General features: G+C 42.8%; 1 protein-coding gene across 47 annotated transcripts in view; it reads right to left on the reverse strand.

Annotated features, from left to right (window-relative positions):
- The window catches only part of LOC106608606 (receptor-type tyrosine-protein phosphatase delta), a 656,301-nt gene that overhangs the window by 24,893 nt on the left and 614,775 nt on the right, over window positions 1-16,633 (reverse strand). For all 47 annotated transcript variants that reach the window (XM_045721640.1, XM_045721639.1, XM_045721669.1 and 44 more), the window contains 3 exons: window positions 8,763-8,938; window positions 4,961-5,080; window positions 4,498-4,652 (listed from right to left, as the gene is read on the reverse strand). In XM_045721640.1, coding sequence (XP_045577596.1) covers window positions 4,498-4,652; window positions 4,961-5,080; window positions 8,763-8,938 — 451 coding nt within the window. The remainder of the gene's footprint in view (window positions 1-4,497; window positions 4,653-4,960; window positions 5,081-8,762; window positions 8,939-16,633) is intronic.

Genomic DNA, 16,633 nt, shown 5'->3' on the forward strand with positions numbered 1-16,633 from the left:
CACACACAAGAAACTAAGAAACAATGACCTCACCTTATGAGAGGGAGAAAGAGAGAGAGAGACAGAAATACAGACAGAGGAGAGAAAGAAAAGAGGTAGGCCAAGAGAGAGAAGGGAAGAGAAAAGGGAACTGAGAGAGAGAGAAGGGAAGAGAGAGACAGAAGGGAACAGAGAGAGAGAAAGAAGGGAAGAGAGAGACAGAAGTGAACACATAGAGAGCGAGAGAAGGGAAGATGGAGAGAAAGGAAGAGAGAGAGGGAGTTAGAAGGGAAGAGAAAGAGAGAGAGAAGGGAAGGGAAGGGAAGAGAGAGGAAGTTAGAAGGGAAGAGAAAGAGAGAGAGAAAAGGGAAGAGAGAAGGGAAGAGAGAGAAGGGAAAACATAAGGAAAGAGAGAGAAGGGAAGAGAGAGAGAAGGGAAGAGAGAGAGAGTTCTTCAGTGGGAACACATGGATGTACTTTTAATAATATCCTTCTTCACTGCTCCTTGGGGAGAATGTTCTGCTCGTGCAACATTAAATATTCTGTTGAAATATAGGGACAGGTTACTCTGATCCTGTGTTCCCTTCTCTCTCGGACATTTACATTTTTCTGACGCTTTATTGAAGGTTGGCAACAGGACTTGAGATGTTATCGAACAAATACCTAATTAAAGATACTCTCTAACAACCTTCAGACTGTAAACTGAGCAACCTCACATTAGTCAATCATTCAACTAAAGAACTTGGCCATAAAGTGAACTTTTAACACACTGTGATGGCAATGGGTATATCATACAGTGGGAAGTCCTACAACATCAAATTGAATAAATTGTAATATAATGATAATCCAACGGAATTATTTTGTCTCTTTATCACTCATTATCAAAAACGAATTCAACTCAAACCCCTAATGCTCCTAATTGCCATACACTAACAGTGATGTCTTCAACAAAAGGCGGCCATTTTCAATTAATAAAAGACGCAAAGCACAAGCCAATGTTAAAAACAGAACACCAACCACTTAACCTCATCTCATTGTCTACGATGTCACGTTTTCACAAGGCAAGTCCCGTTGAAGCCTGGGTAAATTGACGTCTCTTTCTCGGGCGTGACAACAAAGCAACTAAATCGATTGCAGGCCTTGAGACATGGTCCACTTTGGTCAGACTTTAATTCTGCTCCTTCCAGTCCAAAGGCCATTACAGATGAAACGATTGTTTGTGTGTTGTGTGTGTTTGTCAAATGAATTCTGTTCCTTCGACTCTAGGGGTCATTAGAGATTAAATGATTGTGCGTGTGTTTTGTGTACGTTTTTGTGTGTCGATGCATGTTTGAGAGAATGTCTCTATGGAAAATATTTTAAACAAACCGTCAAGAGAAATGACACTCATGGTACACGTGTTTGTGTTGTGTGAAAACTATACATGTTTCAATGGGATTGGGTCACACACACCACACTGACTATGACTCTCTCTTTGGTCAGCCTGAGTCTGTTGCAATACTGAGTTCTTACAGGGGGAATGGTAAAAGGCCTGTTATTTTTACTAGCAATAGCCTGACAAGCTAATTTACTAAAAGCTCAGAGGTCTGTACAATACAGTTAATTATACGCCACAAAACAATCAACGGCTTTTGTTTAGACTTGCAAATGGTCTGTGCTGCCATCAACATCTTAGCAAGATAGAGGACATGATGGACCAGCCATCTCTCAAACTCTCTATGCTCCCGAGTGGCGCAGCGGTCTAAGGGACTGCATCTCAGTGCTTGAGGCATCACTACAGACACACTGGTTCGATTCCAGGCTGTATCACAACCGACCATGATTGGGAGTCCCATAGGGCGGCGCACAATTGGCCCAGCGTCATCCGGGTTTGGCCGGTGTAGGCCGTTATTGTAAATAAGAATTTGTTCTTAACATGTTGGGGCTAGGGGGCAGTATTTGCACGGCCGGATAAAAAAACGTACCTGATTTAAACTGGTTACTACTCTTGCCCAGAAACGATAATATGCATATAATTAGTGGATTTGGATAGAAAACACTCTAAAGTTTCTAAAACTGTTTGAATGGTGTCTGTGAGTATAACAGAACTCATATGGCAGGCCAAAACCTGAGAAGGTTCCATACAGGAAGTGCCCTGTCTGACAATTTGTTGTCCTTCTGTTGCATCTCTATCGAAAATACATCATCTCTGCTGTAACGTGACATTTTCTAAGGCTTCCATTGGCTCTCAGAAGGCGCCAGAAAGTGTAATGGGGTGTCTGCTGTCTCTGGGCGAAGAACAGCAGGAGAATTTGTGAGTGGTCAGCCTGGGGACAGTGACACTGTGCGCGTTCATGAGAATTCTCAATTTTTTTCTTTCAGCCTTTGAATTAATAAAGTGTCGCCCGGTTGGAATATTATCTCTATTTCATGAGAAAAATAGCATAAAAATTGATTTTAAACAGCGTTTGACATGCTTTGAAGTACGGTAATGGAATATTTGCACATTTTTTGTCACGAAATGCGCTCACGCGTCACCCTTCGGATAGTGACCTGAACGCACGAACAAAACGGAGCTATTTGAATATAACTATGGATTATTTAGAAACAAAACAACATTTGCTATTGAAGTAGAAGTCCTGGGAGTGCATTCTGACGAAGAACATCAAAGGTAATCCAATTTTTCTAATATTAATTCTGAGTTTGGTGAACCCCAAACTTGGTGGGTGTCAAAATAGCTAGCCGTGATGGCCGGGCTATGTACTCAGAATGTTGCAAAATGTGCTTTCGCCAAAAAGCTATTTTAAAATCTGACACCGCGATTGCATAAAGGAGTTCTGTATCTATAATTCTTAAAATAAATGTTATGTATTTTGTGAACGTTAATCATGAGTAATTTAGTAAATTCACCAGAAGTTTGCGGTGGGTATGCTAGTTCTGAACATCACATGCTAATGTAAAAAGCTGTTTTTTGATATAAAAATGAACTTGATTGAACAAAACATGCATGTATTGTATAACATAATGTCCTAGGACTGTCATCTGATGAAGATCATCAAAGGTTAGTGCTGCATTTAGCTGTGGTTTTGGTTTTTGTGACATATATGCTTGCTTTGAAAATGGCTGTGTGATTATTTTTGGCAGGGTACTCTCCTGACAATCTAATGTTTTGCTTTCGCTGTAAAGCCTTTTTGAAATCGGACAATGTGGTTAGATTAACGAGAGTCTTGTCTTTAAAATGGTGTAAAATAGTCATATGTTTGAGAAATTGAAGTTATAGCATTTTTGAGGTATTTGTATTTCGCGCCACACGATTCCACTGGCTGTTGACTACAGGTTAACTGACTTGCCAATTAAATAAAGGTTAATATATATATATATATATATATATATATATATATATATATATATATATATATCCTAAAATATAAGTGTGTGTGTCCCAATAATATCTATTTTATTTTGAAGTGTGCACTCGTTTACTACTTCACACAAATTTAAAAGCAGTGGATTAGTGGCTAGTGGAGGTATTTTTTAAATTTGGGGGGAAAATCATATTTTCAAAATGGTGGTCTGACAAAGCATTGGGGGATCTGGGATTGTGCGAGACACTTCCATAAGGATTTGAAGCTCTGCACTCTCTTTATCTGATGCAGTGGCAAGGAATTAAAAACCCCATCTGCAGAGTGACATTAATTCCTGCATTCTGCTTCGCCGTAAAAAGTTGGGATTTTTCAATTTATACTGATTCTGCGACTAGGTCTAATTAACTCCAGCATGTGGTCATTAAAATTATTTGGTAATCCCCTTTTTTTGTCTTTTTTTCCCCGACATAAATTTGTATCTTCTCACTCGCTCTATTTCAGTTCCATTTCCTATGTCCTCCTCTCTCTGCCTTTATCTATCTCTTGGTCTGTCTCTCTCTCTCTCTCACCCCGACACGCATTCACACACACTGCAGAGCCTCCTACAGTATAAATCCCCAGTCTGAGGAGATGCAGACGGCTGCATTCCAGACTCTTTTTTGTCTGGAGTTTGGTCCTCCTTCTCATTCGGGGTGTGAAATAAGTGCTTTAGTGTTTTGTAATAACCCCAGGGATAAGCTGGATGCTCGTGGACCTCTGATGCCGGCATGTTAGTGTGGGGAGGACAGGTTTGTGTGTGTATTTGTGTGTGTGTGTGGAGAAGGGATGTTTAAGTTTCGCCAAGGGCACTGACATCGGTAATTCTTACTCTGTTGTAGTAAATACCTTTAAATCAAGAAGAAAAAAGAAACATCGGGTAAAGCTAGAAGGAGGACTCCCTCTGGCTCTCAGTCGGTGATATGCAGCTCATGTCATCTAGTCTTGTCATTCCTCCTACCCTCCTCCTCTTTTTATGCTCTCTCTTCCTTGTCTCTTTCTCTCTCCCTGTGTCTTTATCTACACCTGTGATTCAGTGAACAGCGCTTGAATGACGAGTAACCTTGTCTGAGATCAGAAGTCCTTAGCTCAGCAGGCTAACATAGCCTATGATAGCAAAATCAGGAGCCTCGCTTACCTGCAATGTACCACCATCGGCCCTGCGTCTGGGGGGTTACAGGCTTTGACCCGTCTGAGGAAGGCCAGGAACGGAGTGGGGTGCTCGGGTACCCCGTGGTCCGGCCAGGCCGTGAACTGGAACTGCCTCACCTCTCTTTTCTCACTGGAGCCATTCTGATAGACAGAGGAAAAGTCAATAATACTTCAATGCCTTTAGTGGACAGGAGGTGTGGTCCAGTTTTTTGTTGTTGATTTTTATAACATCTCAAAGACGCTGCACCAATGATGTCAGGGGAATAGAGTAAAGCTACTGGCCCGTGGCTATGGTTCTCAGTTTAACTAAGTTTAATAGACTTCACTGAACAAGGAAATGGTTGGACTGTGTTAGTTCTCTGAGTTCTTGGTACAGACCGGAATTTGGTGTCTGACTTCCGGGTGAAATAAAGTTAACGGTTAAATTAATAATAAGAAATAAAACGTACTTTATAAAGCGCAAATGTCCTGACGCAGTATGTGGCCAGCTCCACCGTGTCCAACAGTGTCACCTGGATGAGGCCGTATGTCTCCGTCCCTCTAGTGGGCCAGTACTGGTCACATTTCACCTGAAATTCAGAGAAAATAAGGGGTTTGGTAAAAACTTTGAACAACTCCAGGTTCCAACAAATAGAGGCATGATGTAACTACTTTGTTTGAAGTATGTCAAATAAACGATGTGTTCTATATTTTCAGTGTACAGAAAGTTAATCTTAGAGGGTCTGTGCCCCCCTCAGTTTCAATGGGCAGGACTCCCCCCTGCTACACATCCCTAACAACAGTAGGACAAAGTTCTGATCTGATCTGATCCTCAATGCTCCATTTCTGTCCTCTGAACGACTGTCTGGCGATAGAACTTTACGGACCCTAATAGAAATAACTGACGCATGCTCATCCAGCTTCATGAAGGAAAGTCGAGGTGAGGCAAAGAGCGGAGCGAGGCTGCTGAGTCTTTCCTACGCTGCCGTGCTGACTTGTGTGATTTCACAGTGGAGGAGAACAGGCCCAGCTAAGACGTTCCACTCAAGCCCGACTGTGCTATTTATTAGCCTGACAGGTTCTATAATTACAATCTTAACTGCAGTTTTCCAATCACATTACAGGCAAACGTTTATTATGGTTATAGCATTTTTGTTGTCCAGCAAACAGGCAATAAAACACAACCTCCATTACAGTATTGTCGTTTTGCTGCAAAAGGGAAGCACGGTGAACTCAAGTCTTCATGCAGATGCCTTACCTCATACACTATACTACCCTCATCTTACATACAGTGGAAGGTAATATACTGCTGCTGAAACTCAACTGAGAATAGATCATTTTTATTATCAGTGTATAATCAACAGAAAAGATGTCTCGAAACCCTCTTACATGGTGCAGTAATGATACACAATTTCAATAATCTAAGATTATATAAGATTATACAAAAATTTAAATATACATTTCCACAAATTTAGGAAAGTATTTGGGATGAGAACAACCAAGTAAAAAATACACTACATGACCAAGAGTATGTGGACACCTACTCGTCGAACATTCCAAAATCATTGGTACACGATGTTGGTACATTTCTGCGGGGACTTGCTTCCATTCAGCCATAAGACCGATAGTGAGGTCGAGCACTGATGTTGGGCGATTAGGCCTGTCAGTGTATGCTGTAGCGTTAAGATTTCCCTTCACTGGAACTGAGGGGCCTAGCCCGAACCATAAAAAACAGCCCCAGACAATTATTCCTCCTCCACCAAACTTTACAGTTGGCACTATGCATAGGGCAGGTAGCGTTCTCCTGGCATCCACCAAACCCAGATTCTTTCGTCGGACTGCCAGATGGTGAAGTGTGATTCATCACTCCAGAGAACGCGTTTCCACTGCTCCAGAGTCCAATGGCGGCGAGCTTTACACCACTCCAGACGACGCTTGGCATTGCGCATGGTGATCTTAGGCTTGTGTGCGGCTGCTCAGCCATGGAAATCCATTTCATGAAGCTCCTGATGAACAGTTCTTGTGCTTATGTTGCTTCCAGAGGCAGTTTGGAACTCGGTAGTGAGTGTTGCAACTAAGGACAGCACTTGGCGGTCCCATTCTGTCAGCTTGTGTGGCCTACCACTTCGCGGCTGAGCCGTTGTTGCTCCTAGAAGTTTCCACTTCACAATAACAGCACTTACAGTTGACTGGGGCAGCTCTAGCAGGGCAAATATTTGATGAACTGACTTGTTGGAAAGGTGGCATCCTATGACAGTGCCACGTTGAAAGTCACTGAATTCTTCAAATAAGACCATTCTACTGCCAATGCTTGTCTATGAAGATTGCATGGCTGTGTAATCCATTTTATACACCTGTCAGCAATTGGTGTGGCTGAAATAGACAAATCCACTAATTTGAAGGGGTGTCCACATACGTTTGTATATATAGCGTGTGAGAGCATCTGCTCCGAGTCAATGTCCATCCTTGGGATACGGGCAATATACCGAGAGAGCTTCAGTTACATTTACATTTTAGTCATTTAGCAGACGCTCTTATCCAGAGCAGCTTATCCTTACAGTAGTGAATACATACATTTCATTTCATGCATTTTTCTTTTTTCCTTTTTTTTCTCCAAAGGATGTTAGCTACACAATGAAGCATATTAAATAATCAAAATGCTGTCAAACAAGCTGCTAAAGCTTGACAGAGTTCTACAAGGCAGCTTTTGTATGTATTCACAACAGACAACTAGAACCAGACATCAAAACATGCACTCGGGTCTACAATATAGGCTAGCGAATAGTGAAAGCAATCCACTCACAACAACTATTCATTGAGTTCTACCAGGTAATACAGTGAAATGTCAGGTAGAATACATTGAATTGTTCTCCTCTTGAGAGACCTTGGTAAACAAGTTCATTCAGATCTTTAGAGAAGGAATAGTGTGTAAGTAGCGACCTTGCAACTTGTGGAGACCATGCAGTCTTTGTTTCTTTGTGATTTCAAACATACATAAGAGACCTTGCAGTGTCAGACACAAGTGTGTCTTTCAACCTTGAAAGAGTGAAAAGTGCTGTGTGCTTGGTTCTTGTGCCGAGTGACTGACATTTAGCATTAGCGACAAATTCAGCTTTAGCTTAAAGGGGCAATCTGCCGTTCAAACCTTCATTGCGGTATTGTCGTTTAGCAGTTCAGACAATAACTAAGCGGTCACCCCACAACTATTTTGGTAATAGCTGAGGGACGGGGCTGTAACCACACAGGTAACCACTCTCAAATTCATAGACAGAGCTCTGACCATCCATACAAAATTATAGTTTTAACCATGTTTTTTAGGCTCTACAGTGTTTGTTTACAATTACATTGTTTACAAAGAAAGGAGCAAAACCAGCTAATATTTTGTGTTCTGATGGGGTACGACTATTGAACTAAGCTTATGAGGCATGTAATTGTTTAATTCTTCAACAATCAATGAGTATGTATTATTAATTTCAAAGTTAAAAAAAAATTGATGTAGCAACTGCAGATTGTCCCTTTAAAGCAGTTCTGCTGGCTAGCCTAGTGGCCATGCGACTAATTACAATAACGGTATAGCAGCACTAATACGAAAAATAACAAAAGGAAAACTCATGTTGTGGCAAAGAAAGGAGTGAGTGACATCCACTGGCAACAGAATGCAAGATGTCTTGCCTTAGAATAGAAATATGAGGGCATCTGAAGGAACATGACACAAAATACACAAAGAAATAGGAACACAGAATGAAAGGAAGAATGGGCAGGTCAAAGAAAATGTTAAGGCAGGGAATTTACATCACAGAAGAAAATGGAGGAGCCATGAGGAGTCATGAGTTAAGGTATAATGTTGCCGTTTCAATAAAGATTGGACGTAAACAATGGAAAACAGGCACATTGAATTGTACCTATTTTGCATCTGACAAGTATATCTGGAATCTCTAATTATATTCCGGTATACTTGCTTTACAGACCATGTAGACTGATATTAAAATATAGACGCCTGAGGTAGAACATATAACAATGGCATAGTTACACATTTCAGTGCCTGACTTTTTCTAGTTTACAAATCCAATAATATAACACATATGTGTGCCATATATTGAAATTCAGAGAATTACTAAATGTTGTTTCTTCGACTATGACTAATGTCAGGGTAGAATAACATGGATCTGTGCAATAGACCTAGACCTCTGCTAAAGACACATTCTACTCAAAGCATGACAATCAAATCAACAATAATAGATCCCATAGGGCTGATCCCAAATCTGTGCTTACCCTGGATCTCTCCTCCAGCTTGGTCATCATGACGATGTTGGCACTCCGCTGTTCCCAGATCATCCTCCAGAAGTCGCCAAACGTCTCAGGCAGCGAGCCCTGCGTGGCAATGTACGCATTCTGCTTCCTGTAGCCGTCAATGTAGTTGGAGTTGATGTAATCACTTCCAGGGATACCTTGGAAAGAGGAGGGAAAGAGATTAGAATGGATGATGATGAGTGTGTGTGTGTGTGTGTGTGTGTGTGTGTGTGTGTGTGTGTGTGTGTGTGTGTGTGGAGAGTGATTAACCTTGGTTGTACGACACACAGGGAAAACCCAATGAGCGACACAAAACAGTGGCTTTAGCTTCAGAGGGATCAATAATGTTAGTCCATCCACTAGCAGGTTCTGTGAAAGTCCCACTATGGTAGTGCTTAGAGGTTTAGACTCCTGCTAGTCCGACTCAATACCTTCAGTTGATTTGACAATAAACAACACTTAATCCTGACTGAGTTCTTTCAAACTAAAAGGACACAACTCCAGTTTTCTTACTCAGGCACTACCCAGGCAAACAGTCTATACTGTGTTTTTCGTTTAATCTTTGCCATTGTGTGCCTTTTGTGTCATCTATCTACACAAAATGGCGGCCTACTTGTTGAATCACTGTGTCAATTGTTATCTTACTCTTGAATGTAACGATGATTCCAAAAAGAGCATTTTCGCTATCTACCGTGAACTTGAGAGATAGAGTTTGGCTTTGAAAAACGCCTTCTCCCCACCTCTCTCCTCAACCTCACAGAGAGAAAAACAAACAACAAAACCTCCTACTCTCTTCTTTTTTCACCGCTTGCTAAATGAAAGCGCCGTGGTCTTTTCCAATCCGGGAAGAGGAGAAGATGGAGCTGACAGTTAGTCAATGCTTCGGGACTGGCAGTTGAGGGCCCGGTGCACACATGGACTACGAAGATAAGTCTCATCTGCATGGGCGCCACGTTTCCACAGTCAACCCACCCACGCTCCAGCTCTCCTCCCTTCCCCTTTTCTCCCAGGTAACTTATTTAGTCCAACCAAAAAAAGAGAATGTGAGCTCATTCAAACCCCAACATTTCTTACTCTTCTTTTTTTTCTCTTCCTCCCTTCCTTTTCTCTCCTAAACCCTTTAGTACAGCTGTTGCCTGGCTGTATAGTTCCATGATGGACAAGGGATAAAGACAATTAAGCCCCCAGCTTTCAAAATGGAAGGGACGGGCAGGGAAAAAGAGACACTATCATGATTTAATGAAAACAAGAGTGCCGGACGCATATTTGCTAAATGGTTTCTTGGAAGACAGTCGAAGTGTCACTCATGATTTGTGGAGAACGCAACCATCTGCTTGCAACACTTTCAATATCGTTATCAAGAAAGAAACACAACTAATAATATGGTGCAGATATTAAAACTTGGCAAATGATCGAAGAATCACATACAAAATTGGCAGCTTGTCTTAAAACTGTCTGAAAGTGCCATGTGTGTTAGGAATTTTAATGGCTTTCCATTTATTTTGGCATAATCCACAATGAAGTAACTTTTGGAAAAAGTTCTCTTTCAGAGTACTAGGTTGGCCTGTAACCCCAGGCAAGAGGTCATGAGTCCATAAATGATGTGAGCTAGACCTTTAAAAAGGTTAACATTCACAAGGCCGCAGGGCCAGACGGATTACCAGGATGCGAACTCAGCGCATGAACTGACCAGCTGGCAAGTGTTTTCACTGACATTTTCAACCTCTCCCTGACCCAGTCTGTAATACCTACATATTTCAAGCAGACCACCATAGTCCCTGTGCCCAAAAATTGCTCCCGAGTGGTACAGTGGTCTAAGACACTGCATCTCAGCGCAAGAGGCGTCACTGCAGTACATGGTTTGAATCCAGGCTGCATCACCTCTGGCCGTGATTGGGAGTACCATAGGGTGGCGCACAATTGGTCCAGCATCGTCCGGGTTTAGCCGGGGTAGGTCGGCATTGTAAATAAGAATTTGTTCTTAACTGACTTGCCTAGTTAAATAAAGGTTAAATTAAATAAAAAATTATCAAAAAAATATCAAGGTAACCTGTCTAAATGACTATCACCTGTAGCACTCACATCTGTAGCCAAGAAATGCTTTGAAAGGCTAGCCATGGCTCACATCAACCTCATCTTCATCACAGACATCCTGGACTCCAACAGATCCACAGATTACGCGATCTCTATTGCACTCCAGACTGCCCTTTCCCACTTGGACAAAAGGAACACATACGTGAGAATGCTGTTCACTGACTACAGCTCAGCGTTTAACACCATTGTGCCATCCAAGCTCACCACAAAGCTTAGGATCCTGGGATTAAACACCTCCCTCTGCAACTGGATCCTGGAATTCCTGAAGGGTCGCCCCAAGGTGGTGAAGCTAGGCAACAACACATCCGCCATGCTGACCCTCAACACAGGGGCTCCTCAGGGGTGCGTGCATAGTCCCCTGCTGTACTCCCTATTTACCCACGACTGCGTGGCTGCGCATGACTCCCACACCATCAATAAGTATGCAGACAACATGACGGTTGTAGGAATGATCACCGACGACGATGAGACTGCCTACAGGGAGGAGGTCAGAGATCTGGCAGTGTGGTGCCAGGATAACAACCTACGGTACATCACTGGGGGCCGAGCTCACTTCCATCCAGGACCTCTATACCAGGCGGTGTCAGAGAAAGGCCCTAAAAAGGGATAAAGACTCTAGCCACCCAAGTCAACAGCAAGTGGTAGCGATTCACCAAGTCTGGAACCAACAGGACCCTGAACAGCTTCTACACTCAAGCTATAAACAGCTTCTACCCTCAAGTTAGGAAAGCAAAGGCTGGCTTTTTCAAACAGAAATTTGTATCCTGTAGCTCTAACTCCAAAAAGTTCTGGGACACTGGAAAGTACATGGAGAATATGAGCACCTCCTCCCAGCTGCCCACTGCACTGAGGCTAGGAAACACTGTCACCACCGATAATCGAGAATTTCAATAAGCATTTCTCTTAGGCTGGCCATGCTTTCCTCCTGGCTACCCCAACCCCGGCCAACAGCTCCGCACCCCCCGCAGCTACTTGCCCAAGCCTTCCCAGCTTCTCCTTCACCCAAATCCAGATAGCAGATGTTCTGAAAGAGCTGCAAAACCTGGACCCATACAAATCAGCTGGGCTAGACAATCTGGACCCTCTCTTTCTAAAATGATCCGCCGCCATTGTTGCAAACCCTATTACCAGTCTGTTCAATCTCTCTTTCGTATCGTCCGAGAACCCTAAAGATTGGAAAGCTGCCGCGGTCATCCCCCTCTTCAAAGGGAGTGACACTCTAGACCCAAACTGTTACAGACCTATATCCATCCTGCCCTGCCTTTCTAAAGTCTTTGAAATCCAAGTTAATAAACAGATCACTGACCATTTCGAATCCCACCGTACCTTCTCGGCTGTGCAATCCGGTTTCCGAGCTGGTCACGGGTGTAACTCAGCCACGCTCAAGGTACTAAACGACATCATAACCGCCATCGATAAAAGACCGTATTGTGGAGCCGTCTTCATCGACCTGGCCATGGCTTTCGACTCTGTCAATCACCGTATTCTTATCGGTAGACTCAACAGCCTTGGTTTCTCAAATGACTGCCTCGCCTGGTTCACCAACTACTTCTCAGATAGAGTTCAGTGTGTCAAATCGGAGGGCCTGTTGTCCGGACCTCTGGCAGTCTCTATGGGGGTACCACAGGGTTCAATTCTCAGGCCAACTGTTTTCTGTGTATATTCTAACCTCGGGCCGACTCTTTTCTCTGTATACATCAACGATGTCGCTCTTGCTGCGGGTGATTCCCTGATCCACCTCTATGCAGACGACACCATTCTGTATACATCTGGCCCTTCTTTAGACACTGTGTTAACAAACCTCTAAATGAGCTTCAATGCCATACAACACTCCTTCAGTGGGCTCAAACTGCTCTTAAATGCTAGTAAAACTAAATGCATGCTTTTCAACTGATCGCTGCCCGCACGACTAGCATCACTACTCTGGACAGTTCTGACTTAGAATACGTGGACAACTACACATACGTAGGTCTCTGGCTAGACTGTAAACTCTCCTTCCAGACTCATATTAAACATCTCCAATCCAAAATTAAATCTAGAATCGGCTTACTATTTCGCAACAAAGCCTCCTTCACTCACACCGCCAAACATACCCTCGAAAACTGACTATCCTACCGATCCTCGACTTCGGCGATGTCATTTACAAAATAGCCTCCAACACTCTACTCAGCAAAAAGGATGCAGTCTATCACAGTGCCATCCATTTTGTCACCAAAGCCCCATATACCACCCACCACTGCGACCTGTATGCTCTCGTCGGCTGGCCCTCGCTACATATTCGTCGCCAGACCCACTGGATCCAGGTCATCTATAAGTCTTTGCTAGGTAAAGCCCCGTCTTATCTCAGCTCACTGGTTACAATAACAACACCCACCCGTAGCACGCGCTCCAGCAGGTATATCTCACTGGTCATCCCCAAAGCCAACACCTTCTTTGGCCGTTTTTACTTCCAGTTCTCTGCTGCCAATGACTGGAACGAATTGCAAAAATTGCTGAAGTTGGAGACTTATATCTCCCTCATTAACTTTAAACATCAGATATCTGAGCAGCTAACCGATCGCTGCAGCTGTACACAGCCCATCTGTAAATAGCCCATCCAATCGACCTACCTCATCCCCATATTGTTTTTAATTTACTTTTTTGCACACCAGTATTTCTACTTGCACATCATCATCTGCACATCTATCAATTCAGTGTTAATTTGCTAAATTGTAATTACTTCCCTACTATGGCCTATTTATTGCCTTACCTCCTCATGCCATTTGCACACACAGTATATACACTTTTTTTCTATTGTGTTATTGACTGTACATTTGTTTATTCAATGTGTAACTCTGTGTTGTTGTTCGTGTCACACTGCTTTGCTTTATCTTGGCCAGGTCGCAGTTGTAAATGAGAACTTGTTCTCAACTGGCATACCTGGTTAAATACAGTGAGGGAAAAAAGTATTTGATCCCCTGCTGATTTTGTACGTTTGCCCACTGACAAAGAATTGTTCAGTCTATAATTTAAATGGTAGGTTTATTTGAACAGTGAGAGACAGAATAACAACAAAAAAATCCAGAAAAACGCATGTCAAAAATGTTATAAATTGATTTGCATTTTAATGAGGGAAATAAGTATTTGACCCCCTCTCAATCAGAAAGATTTCTGGGTCCCAGGTGTCTTTTATACAGGTAACAAGCTGAGATTAGGAGCACACTCTTAAAGGGAGTGCTCTCCTAATCTCAGTTTGTTACCTGTATAAAAGACACCTGTCCACAGAAGCAATTAATCAGATTCCAAAACTCTCCACCATGGCCAAGACCAAAGAGCTCTCCAAGGATGTCAGGGACAAGATTGTAGAACTACACAAGGCTGGAATGGGCTACAAGACCATCGCCAAGCAGCTTGGTGAGAAGGTGACAACAGTTGGTGAGATTATTCGCAAATGGAAGAAACACAAAAGAACTGTCAATCTCCCTCGGCCTGGGGCTCCATGCAAGATCTCACCTCGTGGAGTTGCAATGATCATGAGAACGGTGAGAAATCAGCCCAGAACTACACGGGAGGATCTTGTCAATGATCTCAAGGCAGCTGGGACCATAGTCACCAAGAAAACAATTGGTAACACACTACGCCGTGAAGGACTGAAATCCTGCAGCGCCTGCAAGGTCCCCCTGCTCAAGAAAGCACATATACATGCCCGTCTGAAGTTTGCCAATGAACATCTGAATGATTCAGAGGACAACTGGGTGAAAGTGTTGTGGTCAGATGAGACCAAAATGGAGCTCTTTGGCATCAACTCAACTTGCCGTGTTTGGAGGAGGAATGCTGCCTATGACCCCAAGAACACCATCCCCACCGGCAAACATCGAGGTGGAAACATTATGCTTTGGGGGTGTTTTTCTGCTAAGGGGACAGGACAACTTCACCGCATCAAAGGGACGATGGACGGGGCCATGTACCGTCAAATCTTTGGTGAGAACCTCCTTCCCTCAGCCAGGGCATTGAAAATGGGTCGTGGATGGGTATTCCAGCATGACAATGACCCAAAACACACGGCCAAGGCAACAAAGGAGTGGCTCAAGAAGAAGCACATTAAGCTCCTGGAGTGGCCTAGCCAGTCTCCAGACCTTAATCCCATAGAAAAGTTGCCAAACGTCAGCCTCGAAACCTTAATGACTTGGAGAAGATCTGCAGAGAGGAGTGGGACAAAATCCCTCCTGAGATGTGTGCAAACCTGGTGGCCAACTACAAGAAACGTCTGCCCTCTGTGATCGCCAACAAGGGTTTTGCCACCAAGTACTAAGTCATGTTTTGCAGAGGGGTCAAATACTTATTTACCTCATTAAAATGCAAATCAACTTATAACATTTTTGACATGCGTTTTTCTGGATTTTTTGGTTGTTATTCTGTCTCTCACTGTTCAAATAAACCTACCATTAAAATTATAGACTGATCATTTCTTTGCCAGTGGGCAAACGTACAAAATCAGCAGGGGATCAAATACTTTTTTCCCCTCACTGTAAAGGTGAAATAAAAAAAATAAAAAAATAAATAAGACTGGTCAACAGTAAGTTAAATAGTTATCTGCATTGACCCTTTTTGAACTAATCTCTTTTGACTCATCATATACCCTGATGTTACTGTTTATTATCTATCCCATTGCCTAGTCACTTTAACCGTATGTATATGTACATATCTACCTCAATTACCTTGTTCCCCTGCACATCCACTCGGTACTGGTACACGTGTATATAGCCAAGTTATCGTTACTCATTGTGTATTTATTCCTCATGTTATTATAAAAGAATATCAATATACACTATTTCGAATTTCTTTCTCTCTGCATTGTTAGAAAAGGCCCGTAAGTAAGCATTTCACTGTTAGTCTACACCTGTTATTTACGAAGCATGTGACAAATAACATTTGCTGAGTTTGCTTCTCTCTGCTGCTACATCATCAACCTGCCGTCACAATTTCAACAATTGGAGAATAACCGGTATGCCTGGACTTTAAAAGCTCCTTGATCAAGCACGGAAAACCGTGATTATGTTGTGTTTTCCCACTTTTAGCTGCACTGACCTTTTGAGAAAGGGCTGGCCAGTGACTCAAGTTGGTCCACTTTGAACTGCGTCTCAACAGAGTTAAGAATAGAGTCCAGGGACAGCTTTGAAGCAGAGTACAGTGGAAAACTGACTATACAGATGTCTGCTTACATAATGTGTATTCATCTGGTAAGGAATGTCAAAATGAAAGGAGACATTTTGATGGATGGTTTGGAGTTGAAAGTGGGAGGAAGACACAAAGGTTGGCTAACTAAATGAAAGTCCTGTGGAAGCGTACAAATTACTTAATGAAGTGGTACTCATGTCTTACGGCACACAACAACAACAACATGATGTGGACATGATTAATGACTATGATAAGTCAACAGATGATGCTGAACATGTGTTGTGACTGTTTATGACATCTGTTATGACATTATCATGACATTGTTATGTGGGCCTGTAAGGACCGAGGGGTCAAGTTAAGTGTCACCCAATTCCCCTCTAGCATAGCCAATGCTAATAGTCTACCATACACTTTACCACACATCAGTGGATTACAAAAGCAGCCGAGGAAAACTTCCTCCATTCCAATCTCGACAGTCAGTCGCTTGCTTGGTGATCTACTTATACAGACAAGTCCCTCGCGCCAAAATAACTCAATCAAAGTAAACAAAGAAGTCCTGGTTGCCAAAGGCTTTGTTCGGAGCTCCGGGGGGGAAGTCCCAC

The sequence above is a fragment of the Salmo salar genome, chromosome ssa07 (assembly GCF_905237065.1).
Source record: "Salmo salar chromosome ssa07, Ssal_v3.1, whole genome shotgun sequence".
NCBI classification, from domain to species: Eukaryota; Metazoa; Chordata; class Actinopteri; order Salmoniformes; family Salmonidae; genus Salmo; species Salmo salar.